The sequence below is a fragment of the Apteryx mantelli genome, chromosome 19 (assembly GCF_036417845.1).
Source record: "Apteryx mantelli isolate bAptMan1 chromosome 19, bAptMan1.hap1, whole genome shotgun sequence".
NCBI lineage: Eukaryota > Metazoa > Chordata > Aves > Apterygiformes > Apterygidae > Apteryx > Apteryx mantelli.
Genome location: NC_089996.1, coordinates 10,627,467 through 10,643,009, shown reverse-complemented (window position 1 = coordinate 10,643,009; position 15,543 = coordinate 10,627,467). Strand labels below are relative to the sequence as shown.

Here is a 15,543-nt window from a genome sequence, read left to right as displayed (position 1 = left end):
GCCCATCCCTGGCACCTACCGAGCCCTTCCTGAGCGTCCCGGTAACTTGAGGGGAAAAACAGTCCCTCATATCTAACCTAAATCTTCCTCGCTGTTGTATCAGTCTGTTACTTCTTGTCCGGTCAATGACAGAGAATAACTGAGTACCATTCACATTGTAAAGATCCATGTCTCCTTAAATGGTGCTTTTTCCTACATTAAACAAGCCCAATTATTTAAAACTTTTTCTCACAGATTGTGTGGGTTGTTTTTTTTGGTTTGGTTTGGTTTTTTTTACAACTCTCCTAATTTTTATTACCTACTTTTGGATTCCCTCCAGTTTGTCTACAACGGTCTGAAAGCGTGGATTTGTTCCAGCTTCCAGGCTTGGTTACTGCACAAACACAAAAACGGTCGCCTCGGTTTCTGCAGTAATGTTGTGCTGGTACACAGTTTGTAGCCCCGTATAATTTCTCCGGTTTCAATGCCCAGCCAGCTTCTGCTCATTTTTGTATGTATTTTCTTTTCTTTCCTAGATGTGGCTTTGGACCTTGTCTTTACTGAACTTTACCTTACTGATTATAGACTATTTTCCAGTTTCTCAAAATCATTTTGACTGTCCAAAGTGTATGAAATTATTTAGTACCACCAGGCTAGGACAGCCCCTTTTCTACCTCAGTTAATGTAATCCCTGCAAACTACTGAATATGCTTTTTCAAATGTCTGCTACTCTATTTTATAGAAATTTCTTGTGTACTGTCAACCCTTAACATGCTAATGAGAATATTATTGCTGTGGGCTACGTCAGCACATCTATCATTCTTAGCATACAGCACTCCTGCAACTTTGCTCTTAGCCTCTACACCAATTTTCCTGCCAAAGAAAGAAATTATAGTGGCTCAGTCTACTTACTCATGACAAATCCATTAGTTTTCTACGTGTAAAAATATGAACCATGACCTTATTGATACTACTGAAGTGTCACAAAACAGATCCAAGAAGGATCATTTTTAAATCAGGTCAAATAGAGATACTCCTCTCTGTTCTTAATACAAGAGGAATAGTTGTGTGTCTCTCCCTTGCTTTATCAGTTCCTGTTGGCCCCATTTTAGAACCAAAATAATGCTGCTTTATCCTGTAATAAAAAGAGGGTTCTAGTGGCCTTGGAAGGACTTGCGTATGAATAAGTGCACTCATGCTACGTATCTTGGTGCTTTCAGAAGTCTGGTATAGTTTCACAGATAATGGACATTTTTAGGTACCAGAAAAATCAAGTACGTTAACATTTTGTGTTTGTTTGGATTTAAATTTCCCCTGTGCTACTAGTCTGTTTTCATCACTGATACTGAAAGAAGTAAAAAAGACAAATAATAATTAAGAATAAGTAGTATGAATGTTAGTTTAAAAATGATTAACTTGATTTTGTTTATATTTTTTAAAGAGCTTGAAGTCTGTATTAGCACTGATCCTGTAAAAAAAAACCAACACCAAATACATGGCTGGTCTTGGTCAGGCCTCTGCTGCAATCACTGAGGACTTTGTGCAAACTCAAGGGTTGTCCATAGGGTTTCCTTTCAGAACTATGTCCATAAAACCCCCATATGCAGCGCTGTAAGGCACTACAATTTTTTTTCAATCTTTGCAATTTTATAATGATGTAATTACCCATTTGAATTGTTGTAAGTAAGAGTGTAGCTGAAATCAATGCAACCCCACTTACATGAATCTTAACTCTTAATATTCCACAGTCTGGGGTTTTGGGGGGAGGATGGAAGGTGGATGCTCATTTGCTTTAGAAAAAGGGGCCAGAACTGTTCTGTGTTTCAGCTTTTTATTGCTCCAGTAGCACCAAGAAACCAACCAGGTACTCTAGCTACTGAACTAGGATCAGCCTAACTGTTGCAAATTTCCCCAGAGTGCTCTCATAGATTAGATTAGATTAGATTAGATTAGAATAGAAACAGTGTAGTTTGGCTAGATGTCTGGCTGGAGACAGAAATGATTATTTTGACTTTTTACAATTGTGAAGTTTTTACTAGCTCTTCTCTCTTCCGTAATGTGGTTTAGGACAAATCAATAATGATCAAACCCAGCTTTTTAAAGCAAATAATGTGAATTACAGGAACTACCTGTAATCTTTCAAATTGCTTTGCAGGTAGACTTTGAGTTATTAAGGGATTAATTAATTTCAGTGAGAATTCCCAGAGATTATGAGAATTTCCTAGACAGAACAATCGTATGATCCTGGAGCCTGTAAGCACAAATAACAGAGCAGGAGATACTGTGCATTATGCAATTACCTGTATATTAAAAAACATTTTGGTACCTTAAAATCGCCACGGACCCGTATGTGGCTAATAAATCATCCTGACAGTGAAATCGCAGCAGCCATGATTCGCATGCAAGACTGTTCGTAGGAACTAAACATCTAGGTCAGAGTTGTCACAGATAATAGAGTCCCCCTGGAAGAGTTTAGGAAACAGGGCTACTCCAGACACCCTGCAAGCGCGTTCGTACGATGCCGTTTGGCAGTGTATCCCTGGGCGTGATTTAGGTGTAACGTACAGAAAGTCACACTGCATGCAGATATAAAATTGAAGAGAGCACGGGACACTGTTTGCAGGATTGCCCTAAGCTGCCCGGTCTGTGGCTGGCGCCTTGGTCCGCGCGATTTGTAAAATGAGAGGTTGCCCTGGCTAGAGAGCCCATCTCCAGGCGCAAGTTTGGTGCGAGGCTCCAGCGAGATGACCAGTCTGGTGGAGGAGAGGGAGCTGCAGGAGAGACTGCGGGAAGCGGCGGCGCTGGGGGACGCGGAGGAGGTGCAGCGGCTGGTGGAGTTTGGGGTGAACCTGAACTCCCAGAATGACATCAACGGCTGGTAAGATTGTTACTTTATATTGTTTATTTTTTGTAAAGGGAATGCTGGCAGCCTAAGCACCGTAAAATAGCTATCAAAAAATAAACCTCAGCTTGCCGAGATATGTTAATTTATAACCAGACTTATTTTGTGTTAACTTCTAAATCAGATTCTAAAATGACTTTTCATTTTCGGCAGGGAACTTGCAGGCTGTTTCGGTGATATACTAAAATACTTTTGGTTTTGACATCTCATTCAAATACCACCTGGCAACACTAAACCAAGTCCTTTCTGTAATAGGCATTTGTACAAGTGGCACTATATACATGAATGCACGCGCACACATTGCTATTTGAAGCAGATCTGCAGGGAATGTCAGGCATTTTTGAAGACTGTTTGCCTTAAGTTGAATTCCGTGTGTATTTAATGTGCTGTACTGTGCTTGAGGTTTTAATTAGAAATAGGAAGAATAAAATTAGGAAAGATTCTGGTATTCTAAAGATTAGAGCTCTACTAGCAGTTTTCAGAAGCATGGAGCACTTGCAACTTTAGGTTCAAATTGTGATTAAAATCACAGCTTGTATTAACTTAAGTGATTCATAAGATAGTAAATTATATTCATGTGCAAGAGAAGCAGCTGCTTGCCATCAAAATGAGTTTGTATCTAAAACTGGCATTGATGGAAGAAACAAAAAATAAAATATAATTATTTTCAGAAATAGTGATCTAGTCATTTTTAACTATGGCAGTAAGTGGACCTTCACTGTTATTTAGGTTTGCTTGTGGAATTTAAATTCCTGGAATGACCTTTCCCATTCGTCTGATGCTAAGAGGTGCTGGATACTTGCGTTTTGATGTGTGTTGGATCTGGGGGTAACTGGTACCTCTCTGCATCAGACCTTACTAAAACCATGTGAAATGGTCAGAATGAATTCCAAAATGAGGCAATGCTGCAGAGGCTCACATACCTTCTGTACAAACTAAACCCTCAAATTTTACACACATGCAGAGTCCCACTGAAGTCTCTGGCGTTCAATATAGAGAGACAGCGTATAATTCGCAACAGAGGCTCCTCACTTAAGCGGTAGGAGCAAACATCGCCCTCCTGCCTGCATGTTCTCTCGCTGCTTGGGTCGAAACTGGTTATGGCTTGGCCACGCGCTGCTGCTGAAGCCATGCAAACTATTCACACGCGAAACAAGGAGAGAGCTGTGAAAAGTCCCAAAAGCATGACGCAGCAAAACTAAACAAGCCCAGTCAGAGTTTCATGAAGCTTATCCCAGATCTTTGGTGTTAAAAATTCAGGAACACTTTCTGCTGACAAAATTATTTTATCCCATCTAAAAATGGCACTTTTTAGCTGAAATGCACAGCCCAACCATGGAGAGAGAATACAGATTTTACAGTATTATTAGCTGTATCACCCTTTCAAAGCACAAAATTAGTAGCACACTTCCTATGATAGTCTATGAAGAAAAAAAATATGTATACATACACTTATCATCACGTTTCTTCACTTAGATCTAATTCTAAACAACGTTGCTTGCTGCAATTACTAGTCCCATTACCTTTAATTCAGAGAGACTTTCTGCCATCAAGATGCATTAATTCTAGTAATAAGAAATTGTAGAATGATGCCCTTTGCTTCTGATGAGATGGGTTTAATTAAGTTGGAATATATAACAGTGAACAAGGTTTTGCAAGTTCCTTTGTCTTCTCTTGGTTTAACTTGATTTGTTCCCCTACAGATCAGGTTCTTTCTTTTCTTTCTTACATCCTTGTATTAATAGTAAAAGTAAACAAAAAAAACGTTAAAGAGCAGAATTTTCTATACAAAGTTGGGAGTTATTGATCAAGAGACAACTTAGTTGTATAATGACTGCATCTCTTCCTTTAAAAAAAAGCTTTTTGAAGCTGGACTTGCAATTGAAACTTTTATCCTTATAAGTTTGTTATTTATCTCTGTTTTATTATATTTAGTCCTTAAAAAAAAATGGAGAAAGGTAAAAGAGTTTTCATTTATCCAAAGACTTTTCCTTGGCTGGTGCTAGAGTACTAAAGTAAAAGCCAGAGAAAGATCAAACATCGCTATAACCGGGGATAGGAAGAAATGGTAAGGCTGTACAACAAGTTATAATGTATAAGTCTGTTATCCCTAATACTAATACTAAGCACTAAAGAAACTAAGTAGCTTTTAGGATGTTTCTTTATTATGTCTCTCTAGGTCAGTGACTGCCAATAATAATTAAAAAAATAGAAAAGTGCTCAGTTCAGTGCCTCAGTTACAGATTGCCATCCACAGCCTCACTGCAGAAAACTAGTTGTCTGCAGCGTAAAGTTTGGAAACTGCTGGTGCAGTGAATAGCAACTAGGCAAAGAGCTAGATTATTTTACAAGTAATTTACTTTCAAAAGGTGCGCATTGATGTACTGACTGCATTGATTAAAGTGGAAAAAAAAGCACCCTCAAGAAGCAGCATATTAGCTCACATACACACAAAAGTATTTGAAGTATAACTTGTTCTTTCAAAGATTTAAAAAACATAAATAAGCCTTATTTATGTATTTATTTTCAATAAAAGTTAATACCCTAATACATGAAAAATTAAAGAGATCTTGAACTTGAAAAATACTGCTATAGTAACTTGGTATTGAGAGCATTGTTGCAAGGGAAAACTAGATCAGCAGGTGTCACTGCAGACTCCAGAAACGGTGTAAATTTGCAAGGACCATAGCTATTAAAACTTTTTTATGCTAGACATGCATTAAGTCTTGTGCTTCCTAGATGCAGTGGGAATGAATGAAATTAATGTGCCGTAATTGAGTATTTCAAAGTGTTAACATTTTCCATGTGCAGGACTTGCTTGCACTGGGCATGTAAAAGGAACCACGCTCAAGTGGTGTCCTACCTGCTGCGTTCGGGGGCCGACAAGGAGATTCTCACGAGGAGAGGAGAGCGGCCCGTCCAGTTAACGTCGAAGAGGGAGATTCGGAAGATGTTGGGAGGTAAAGCTATTGCTCATATGATATACAGTCTTTAAAGACTACAGTAAAAGACTGTTAAGAGCAGTTATGCTCTTGCATTATGTGTGTGATGATACTGTGAATTTTTTTGTGAGATTTGATCTCTAAAGTGTTTACTTAGTGAGAAATCACAATTTGGAAAAAGAGGATTACCAAAAAATTTCACACCCAGGTAATCAAACTTTTTTCTAAACCTGGAAAAAAAAAATGAAAAAGCTTTATTTTGAAAAACCACATTACTAAACCAATCACAGATAGATGCAGCTTGATATTTTCAGAAGGAGCAAATAGAGGAAAATCTCTCAAATTTATATGAAGCTCTTGCAGTATATGACCAATACCTAATTTTCCCGGTGTTTTATGAAGTTTAGACACTGTGTTGAGTAAACAGAAAATTAGCATCCTAGAGCAGCAGCTCAATAAAGTACGCTGGTAGAGCATTTTTATCATGTGTTGTAACTGTTGGAGTGGAGCAGGCTTTGCGGCTAGAGGTGAGTAGTAGTTTGAAATATGGTCAATAGCCTCTTTCCTTCCTTCTGTATTCCCTTGCCTGGTTTTGCTTCCACTGATTGGTAATGTTTCAGTTCTCCCAGTACTGCATGTTCTTTTCCCTTTATCCCTTGCCTTAATATCGAACAACGTATTACCATTTGTTTCTCATTGCCTTATACATTATGAAGATGATAGCATTACACCGCCAGAGACCGTGGCACAAAATGCTGGCTACAGATTTAAGAAAACCGGGATTACAGTGTTTAGCAGGAAATAGCACCCCCAGAATTATTTGAATCAGACTCTGCTTTTGTTTACCATATTGCAACACCTGAGCACAGTTGTTCACTATAGAAAAAAGGTGTAGAGCTTCTTGATTCATCTTTTACCCTGTGATGCTTTTAACCACCCCCCTAAAAAAAACCCATAAAATAAACTGCACAATGCAATAGCTGTATTTTTTTTCCTAAAACCAGTCTTGGAGAACATTGTTGTGGGTTTTTTTGTTTTACAGTGGAAGATGATGAACTCCCAGACTTAAAGAAAGATTCAGATTTGCCAATCATCCCTAATTACCTGGCCAACCCACCTTTTCCGTATGTTTATAACACCATGAGTAACAGTATTCCAGACGCCTCAGTGAATGGAAGTGTCTCGCCCTTAGAGCCGCAAGATAGCGACTCTTCTTCCTTACCTCGCGTGGAAATGTGCACACGTGCATCGTTACCGCGGGAAAACGCTGCCTCGGAGGTGGTTGGTCATGGAGACAGGCCGTCGCTGCCCGGCGGCTGTACCGCACCGCGATGCCCCAAACCCGTCGGTCAGAACGGCCCGGTTTACCAGACGTCCGTGTCCTGGAGCAGAAGTTCCCCTTCTCCCGTTGGATCAAAACCGGCTGTGCCTCAGCAGCAGAACGGCTCCTGTACCGGGCCCGTGCCAACATTTCAGCCAGTCTTCTTCACGGGAGCTTTTCCACTTAATATGCAAGGTAACAGTAAAACTCACCTATTCTTAGAGCTCCTGTCATCTTGGACAGCGAAAATAGACTAATCAGTGTTACACCTATTTATCGTACTTCTAGAGATTTTCAGGTTCTCATGTATTAGGCATTCCGAAAACATTTGAAGGCAGTTAAAAAGAGACAGATAGCCTGTTTCTGCTGGAACTGTTATTAAAATATTGATGAAAACATTTTCTATTTGTCTCAAATGCTGTAAAACCATACAGACACCAGGGTGATCGAATTCTCTAAATAGCATACTCCAGACTTCAAATACAGAATGTAAGTCATCAGTGAACTCAAGGGATAATCTCAGAGAGCTCAATCTGCAGAAAGACCTGAATACTGAAGTGAACTATTATTATTATTATGATCTGCCATTTCTTCTGGTAAATATTCTGCCTGCTCAAATAGGGAAAAAATGGAATTTCAGTTTTAGTTCAGGATTTTATTCTTGAATAAAAGCAGTTCTGATGCCATGATTTAGCAAAGAGAGGTTAAGAGAATCCATTTGAATCATAGTGGGTAATCACCAAAACAATGAAAAAAACAGTAAAAGTAATACTGGATTGCTCTGGACATTGATAACAAATGTGATCTGCTTCAAGGTTAATTTAAATCCAGGAAGATGAGTACTCTTCCAAAGATTCATACATACATACACACTTATTGAATTAGACTGGTGATGACTTTTTCATGTAGGTTGAAAGAAGTCAGTCTAATGAAAAGCTCAGTCATATGAGTCCAGGTTGGATCGCTTTCTGAGGATTCTTGTATTGTTACAAATGATACAAACAGTGTTAATAGGAAGAAGAAATACTCTGAAATTAGTATAAAGATCTCTTTTCCGATTCTTTTATACATCTGCTTATTGATGTGCAATTTTTTATTTCTAACAGAACTGGTGCTTAAAGTTAGAATACAAAACCCTAGCCTTAGAGAAAATGACTTCATTGAAATTGAACTGGACAGACAAGAACTGACCTATAAGCAACTGCTCCGAGTGAGTTGCTGTGAGCTGGGTGTTAACCCTGAACACGTAGAGAAGATCAGAAAATTGCCAAATACAGTGCTAAGAAAGGTAAGAACTCATAATTTTTAAATCCAACAATTTGTAAAAAAAGAATTGTAGCTTACTATTAAAAAGGAATAATTTGGTGGTCACCTGCAATAGTCTTGTGTCACAAAAAAAGTGACAATATTAGTTTTTTAATAATGCTCACTGTCTTAGAGAAATGCTGAAGACGAGGAGTCATGCAGTTAGCTGGGCCCACTAGAGTATTTTTCATTTTGAGGTTGAGCCATGCATGGCCCCATGCACTCAGTACTGTATTGTTTTTATAGTGTTTCAGATTCCTTCAGCATAGGCGATGTTCTGGCCACACTTCTGTAACACTCGACTGCAATATTTACAGAAATTGTGTGTTAACTACTCACTGATTTATTTTTTTTTTAATCATAATTCATATTCTAACTGTTCCATGATTAGTCACTGGGAACTGGCCAGCTGAGCAGTCCCTAAGAAACTCCTTCAACTTCTAACCCTTAGTAGGGTTTTTCTTCCGTATAAAAAAAGTTCTGAAGTTTCTTGATCATTTCCTTTCATAAGCATTTGGCCTTGAGGCCAATTTATATGTGGTTCTATATTACATTGTGAAATTCAATGCAGTACCATACCGTTGTGACCCGTCATCAATGTTTAATAGGCTGACAGTATTCAAGTGAGCCTTGCTAGTTTAATAAGGACTATATGCAGTTCTTTCAAAAGTGGCTTGACTCTAGGAAACAGTTTCAAAAACATTCTCAGTAAAGGTCTGTGAAGGTAACTGTCTTTTCATGTCAGTGGCATTTACCTGGCAGCATACAGAAAACTGGGACCTGCTGACCTGTTTTACTGATTCACCATTGACCTCTCTTTCACTCTCAAATCCCTCTAGAGCATCGTTGGCGTCAAATGGTGGAGCTAATCTGATTAGTGCTAGATTAATAGACTTCTGTGTACTGCATCATCACTGAATATATGAAGACTTATTCTTTGTTAGTCAAGAAGTGGAAAAAAATAAGCAGTTCTGTAACTTGCCAACTTACCGTGCAGTTGTTCAAAGCACTCTTTATCTGCAGCTCTAATTACTTCAGATTCTCTTGGTAGGACTGCATGACACTTACTGTTCCCCGAGATGATATGAATTTTATTCTACTTAATGCTGCCTAGCAGCAAAGTGCTGCTACAGAGGGGCTTGAGCTTGAGCCCCTACTGTGGGAGGGTTTCTTCCATTGCTCTCTAAAGACCCTGCCTAAGCCAGCTCGAGGTTGGAGTTGATGAGCTGCTCTAGAGGAAGCTGTATGCAGGACTTTCTTGAGTAGATGTCAAGAATCGGTTCATGAGCTTTTAAAAATTACCAACAAAGGAAAAAAAAAGAAAAGGGGGGGGAGGCTCAGGAGAGTATACTCATGGGTTTTCTAAATAGTATGCAGTAGATCTTTACAAGTCTAACTCCACTAATCATTTGCACTCACTGTCAAGTATTGCATTCTTTCTAAAAATAGACTTAAGTGAGTAGCTGAATAGGATCCCAGAATAAATAATATAATATGCAACAGGATGTCTGCTTCCCAGTTAACTGTAAAGAATTGCCATATATATGCAATACATAACTTGTGTTAGTGTCAGCCTATTACTTCAATTTGCCTCTGCAAAATTGAATGGATGTTTTATCACCTAACAACTTACTGTATTTATTTAAAGGACAAAGATGTTGCAAGGCTACAGGATTTCCAAGAACTGGAGCTTGTTCTAACAGTAAGCGACAAAAACTTACTTTTCCGAGTACCAACACTTTCTGAACGGAGTGGTTATAACAAGAAAGCATCAGAACTGACATACTAATTGTTTAAAGAAGAATAAAACAAAATATTTGTATCTCTCATTTTAAAATTACATTATTTGAAATATGTTATCTATAAGGGCTAATGATGTGGAAAAGATCTATTTTGTTAACCTTGAAATAAACTAAAGATGTTATGCACAGTTACAGCCTGTATTTAATCTAAGAGTAACTAGTCTGATATGAAAGTAGCTTATGCAAAGAAAGTACTGGTAGAATTATCTGTTAATGCAGCACTCTTCCTTACAAAAAGGTAATCTTGAAATATTGTAGAGTTATAGAAGCTCTCAGGGAAAGGCTTATCTTCAACTGTTCTAATAATTTGTTTGCTATAAAATAGCAGAGGTACTCATGTGAAAGAACCTGCCATGAAACCCATTTAATATTTGTATCGAGTCCATTACTATTGACATGTTCATCTTTCAGATCATGTATTTTACATCATCTCTTATTTAGAAGGAAAAAAACTTATTTAGAAGGAAAAAAGGGTTTAAATCTGTGGAAGAAGCACAAAACTGTCTAGTTTAAGTATTCCTAAGTGACTTATTACCTGTGATTTCTTAATCCCTATTTACACATTTCCCTATTTCTCAGGTTGAAAACAAAAAATTACAATAATTATCTAAATCATAAGTATGCTCTCAACCAAAATCATATGTCCCTTTTATTGTTGTCTGTCAATATATAGTATTGACATGTGCAATTTAAAATACTATTTTTGTTACTGCATTGAAAACACATTTCTCCAATGCTGCTTTAATTTCCCCTTTTAAAGCACCAATATTGTAAAGTTGTTGTCCTTTTACCCCCCTACATTCCAGAGAAAGATCCAGTCTGGAAACTTTTAAGTTTCCTACGTAAAAGGAAACTAGGGTTTTCTGGCTCATATTAAAATCCTGATGTTACTATGCAGTGTATTTCCTATTCTCCCCCCGCCCCAGTGACTTTGCATCTACCTGTGTTGCTTACTGAAAAGTCACTTTTCCAGTTCCTGTTACTTAAAATTCAGGATTAGACTACTTTGCTATGAAATCCTGGAATAAATAAATTGAAAAGTATTTAAGACAATAGTGAGCTGGACTTTATCTAACATTTTAGGATCTTAATATTTACACAGTCACCTGCATTTGAGGAAGCGCTCTAGACTGGTAACATAACTGTAAGTACATGCTACGAATCAGATGACTGAAGTACTAGATATAACAGACAGCCAGAACATATCTACCTGGACTGAGTTTCCCTCTATTTCTTTATCTTCCCTCCTTCCTCTCCTTTAGTTTCTTCGGAAACTACATCAACCAAAGGACTTTTATCTTCTTGTTGTCTAATGGTATTTACAGCCCAGGTTAGCTGTATGTTGTACGTGGACTTGTCAATGGGATTTGCAGAAGTAGCACGCTGAGCAGGGAGCCACCAAAACTAGCTGAGGAGAGAACTGCATCTTAAACTCTTAGCCCTCTTCTCGCAGAAAATTATGACCTTCTTGGACTGGCGTTGGGTATCCACCACAGCCTCTTCTCCTTTCCCAGAGACCATGACAGGAGAAAGAAGTCCCTCTCCCCCTGCAGTCAGGGCAGTCACCTGTATTATAGCTAACATAAGAGAAACGGGTACCCAGGTTTACCCATCCTCTCTCTTTCTCATCCAGTGAATAATACTTTATGCAAAGGGAAGCAGCTTCAGCAGGAGTGACCGAGCGCACAAGAGGGAGCCCTCTCCCTCGCCTTAGAGTCTGATGCTCTGGTGTTCACCTGGAAGCACAGATCCATGCAAACACCCAGATTTCTTAGGCATCAATTAACTAGACTGAATTTCTGTCTCCTAATGATAATATTAGTAAAAACCTTTCGTCACAACCAAATATCCTTTGCTGAAGTGTAAGAGGGCAAATGCAGTCCGAGTCAGTGGCAATATCTATTTCTTATACCAAATTGGTGGTGGTATATTAACTTCTGTATAATGGAATAATAGGATTTCCTATTGCATTGTTCCTGGTACACAGAATAGATATGGTTTAGGCTTCATTTGGCTAAATGCCAGCTTAATCCATGCTGGTACCAAACTGTTACAGATTAACCAGTCAGATCTACCAGAGAAAAGCTCAGCTTGTTGGGTTGATTGACTTCATTGTTAACTGACTGTTGTGCACAGATGCTGATAGCTATCTATGCATTCAGACAAATATTTTTATATATTATGCAGTTTATAAACAGAAGATACTATTAACCTTGCTAACTTGAATTAATCTGATAAGTGTGTAATCACTACATTACTGTGTATGATCAATAATTCATTACTTGGTGCATTGCTATGTGAAACGTTAGTGTCAAATGAATGCTTGGCTGCAGATTCTTGTTTCTATTTAAGAAGTGTCATTTGTAAAAATTAATAAATGATTATATTTTGTCTTCTCAAAATTTTTCAGAACTTTACTTATAGAAAAACATAGGAACGTCTTCTTGCCAGGTAGGTTTCCATAGTGGTTGGCGTAGGAAGTGAATGACTAAAGCAAAGGACATCCTATCAGATTCTAGCAATAAACACTGCTAAACACAGTACTCTATCTGAGGAGGCTTGGTTATCAATACTGGTAAGGTAGATATTTATTTCTATAAAACAAATCACATATGATTTCAGGTGGTTAAGTGCTCAATGAGATGATAGTGTCATCTGCTCAGCATGCGTGTTCAGCTCAAGTAGAGACTTGTTCATGGTGACTTCATACAGAAGAGAGGTATAGCAAAAGGGTAACATTTTTGTGTTGGTCATGTCTCTGCAGGCTTATGTGTAGTCTACTAAGTTAGCAGCAATTGCCTAGTTAATGATTTAGATTAAAACTAAACCTATAGATATAGCCTAAATAAAAGTTATTCACAAATCCTATATTGAAGAGGAATGTAATAAACCTGAAGTTGCTCTAGACTGGGATACCGAAAGTCCTGGGATAGCTCACAGCCTAGAACAGTAGCCTTCAACTCTCTTGTCCTGGAGGAAATACTGCAAGGAACAGGTTAGAACCACCTAGAGATGACACCTTACTTCAGTACTTCTCAGTTGAGTTACTGCTTAACCGTGCCTGTCTTCCCACTTCAAAACTAAGGAATCCTTATACAGAAGACACACAAAACAGGTATATTTTGTATCATTGCTATAATTTACTAATTGTAAACCAGAATATAGTACATAGTGCTTTATGATACATACATTTTCTCGGCAGAATGGCATTCTTTGGGGAAAAAAAGCACTTAATAAAATATTTTATGGATATAGAAAATATTTAAAAAATATAAAATCCACTTTCTGGTCCTTATGGTTGTAAATACTTTGTTCACATATCAAAAGTTTAGTCTACTACAAAGACTGTTTTGTAAATTACAGTACATTCACAAGTCACTTCTGTGGCGAGTCAGTAATATAAAAAAACAAGGGGTCTTCTTATCATGCTAGTCCAGCATCTTTAGCCATACTGTAGAAAATACCCTTTGATGCTATAAGGCTGGTAGGCGTATCAAATTCAGCTATGGCTCCTTTGTCTAGAACAAGAACCCTGTGCAAAACAAAAGGTCGTGACAGGGAGAAAGATATGTCAGAGAACTCCTTGCAGGAAATGTGATGTCCTTTTTCAATCACAAAGAAGTACTGTTCTAAACTGTCCCTTGCCTTTGTTTTGCTCAATTGTTTTCACCTGATGAAGCACAAGAGAAGAGAGACACTATCCCTGAAGTGCTGTTTGATTTACAAAAGTCCAGAACACTCACAATCTCCCAGAAAAGAAAAGTTAAATTGGTGACTACTAGCTCTGGAATTGAAAACATAACACTACAGAGCCAAGGAGAAAAGAGCTTGTGAGGTATACTAATGTGTTTTAAAATAATTAACATGACACAATGTTAGTGAAAAGGTTACAGCAGCTACTGGTTAAAAATAACTCCATAAGCTTGGTGACAGTGATACTAATGCAACTGGGTAGCATCTCTTGTGCAGCCCTGGTTAATGAACACAGAACCTGTTTCTTAAGCCAACAAAAGCAAAACCAGGTCTGGATATTCTAGGATTATACGGCCTCAACACTGTTGCTTACTACATTATGACTGACGTGCGGCTTCATGTGCTCGGCACACCAGTGAGCCCATACACACGCACCGCTGAGCGGTTTTTACCTTGTGTAATCCATAATTGTGTTCAGCCTGTGCGCTATTGTCAGCACCGTGCAGTCTTCAAACTGAGTCCTAATTGTCATCTGGATAAGATCATCCGTCTCGAGATCAATAGCCGCTGTCGCTTCATCTAGAACCAAGACTCTTGTCTTGCGAAGTAGTGCTCTTGCTAGGCAGACGAGTTGCCTTTGGCCAACACTGCAAGCAGAGACAGGGCTTTCACAAGCAGAGGCCCCCTGGCCCTTTAGCTCTCCACTGTTCATAACCACTTGTGCTAGAGCAGATTACTGATCAGATAAAGTTACCGAACAAAAAATGGTATTCAGCAAACAGCCCAGTCTGTCAGCCCTAGATCTAATAAAATAAGCATTGCAGCACAACTCAGCGAGCTTTAATGTACGTGTTCATTTACTGCCTGATCCAGAACTGATAGGGCCACCAAATGCACCCTGCCTGTCATGGTGACGAGAGCCAGGGAAGCTTATGATTACAGAGCTTCTGCCCAAGTTTTCAAAACACACTCAGCAGCAACAGCACTGAGCATTTGCTCCCAGGTTTGCTTTTGCTTAACAAGTCAGTTGGTCGGCTAAGGGAAAACAAAAAGGTTTTATACATGCTTAAAAAAACAAACAAACAAACAAAAAAACCAAAGAAGTTGAAGCTCTAAGTCCTTCCAACTGTCAAAAAAATAACTGGGCAGCCCATGCTCTCCTACTCCCAGCACCTCGGACACAACTTTTATCCAAGTGTCTCTGGAGGAGGAGGAAGGAGCTAAATATTCATCACATGTGTGGTCTGGTTACACTGCGATGTCAGAATCTGATAGAGCATACCAAAGCACAACGCTTTATCCTCCCGGTCATGGCTTCCTGGGTCTTCTATACAGAGTGCAGGAAAACAACTGTGGCTGAAGCCCCAGCTTAGGTAGAGGATGTTTATGCAGCACTGCATTTACATACGTTACCGTGGCATTTCCCTTCCTACCAAATCATGTTTAAGGGACTGCCTATTCCTAACACCCTGTCATCCTGAAACTTGTTTCTTTACTGTGGGAGAAATCCTTCCCAGCAGCAAAGAAGAATCTGACCATCCTTGGCAGAGGCAGGAGTGTAGGTAAACATTCAAGCATTAGTGGTTTCCTTGAAACAGG

At 38.7% G+C, this 15,543-nt stretch overlaps 2 protein-coding genes across 2 annotated transcripts in view; one reads left to right on the top strand and one right to left on the bottom strand.

Annotated features, from left to right (window-relative positions):
• Positions 1-2,456: 2,456 nt before the first annotated feature.
• On the top strand, positions 2,457-12,653 carry ANKRD40 (ankyrin repeat domain 40). Its single transcript, XM_067308184.1, has 5 exons — positions 2,457-2,857; positions 5,693-5,841; positions 6,866-7,339; positions 8,251-8,432; positions 10,098-12,653. The coding sequence occupies exons 1-5, from the start codon at positions 2,724-2,726 to the stop codon at positions 10,236-10,238; spliced, it is 1,080 nt and encodes a 359-aa protein (XP_067164285.1). The 5' UTR covers positions 2,457-2,723; the 3' UTR covers positions 10,239-12,653.
• Positions 12,654-13,540: 887 nt separating this feature from the next.
• The window catches only part of ABCC3 (ATP binding cassette subfamily C member 3), a 39,071-nt gene continuing 37,068 nt past the window's right edge, over positions 13,541-15,543 (bottom strand). Inside the window, exons 31-32 of the mRNA XM_067308632.1 lie at positions 14,397-14,591; positions 13,541-13,783 (exon numbers count right to left, since the gene is read on the bottom strand). Coding sequence (XP_067164733.1) covers positions 13,675-13,783; positions 14,397-14,591 — 304 coding nt within the window. The 3' untranslated portion in view covers positions 13,541-13,674. The remainder of the gene's footprint in view (positions 13,784-14,396; positions 14,592-15,543) is intronic.

What these genes read in the sequence shown, in the direction of transcription:
- ANKRD40 (XM_067308184.1), top strand. Translation starts at nt 2,724, where the DNA reads ATGACCAGTCTGGTGGAGGAGAGGGAGCTGCAGGAGAGACTGCGGGAA. An exon ending in CAGAATGACATCAACGGCTG is followed by an intron (nt 2,858 to 5,692) that starts GTAAGATTGTTA and finishes TTCCATGTGCAG; the next exon opens with GACTTGCTTGCACTGGGCAT. An exon ending in CAAATACAGTGCTAAGAAAG is followed by an intron (nt 8,433 to 10,097) that starts GTAAGAACTCAT and finishes ATTTATTTAAAG; the next exon opens with GACAAAGATGTTGCAAGGCT.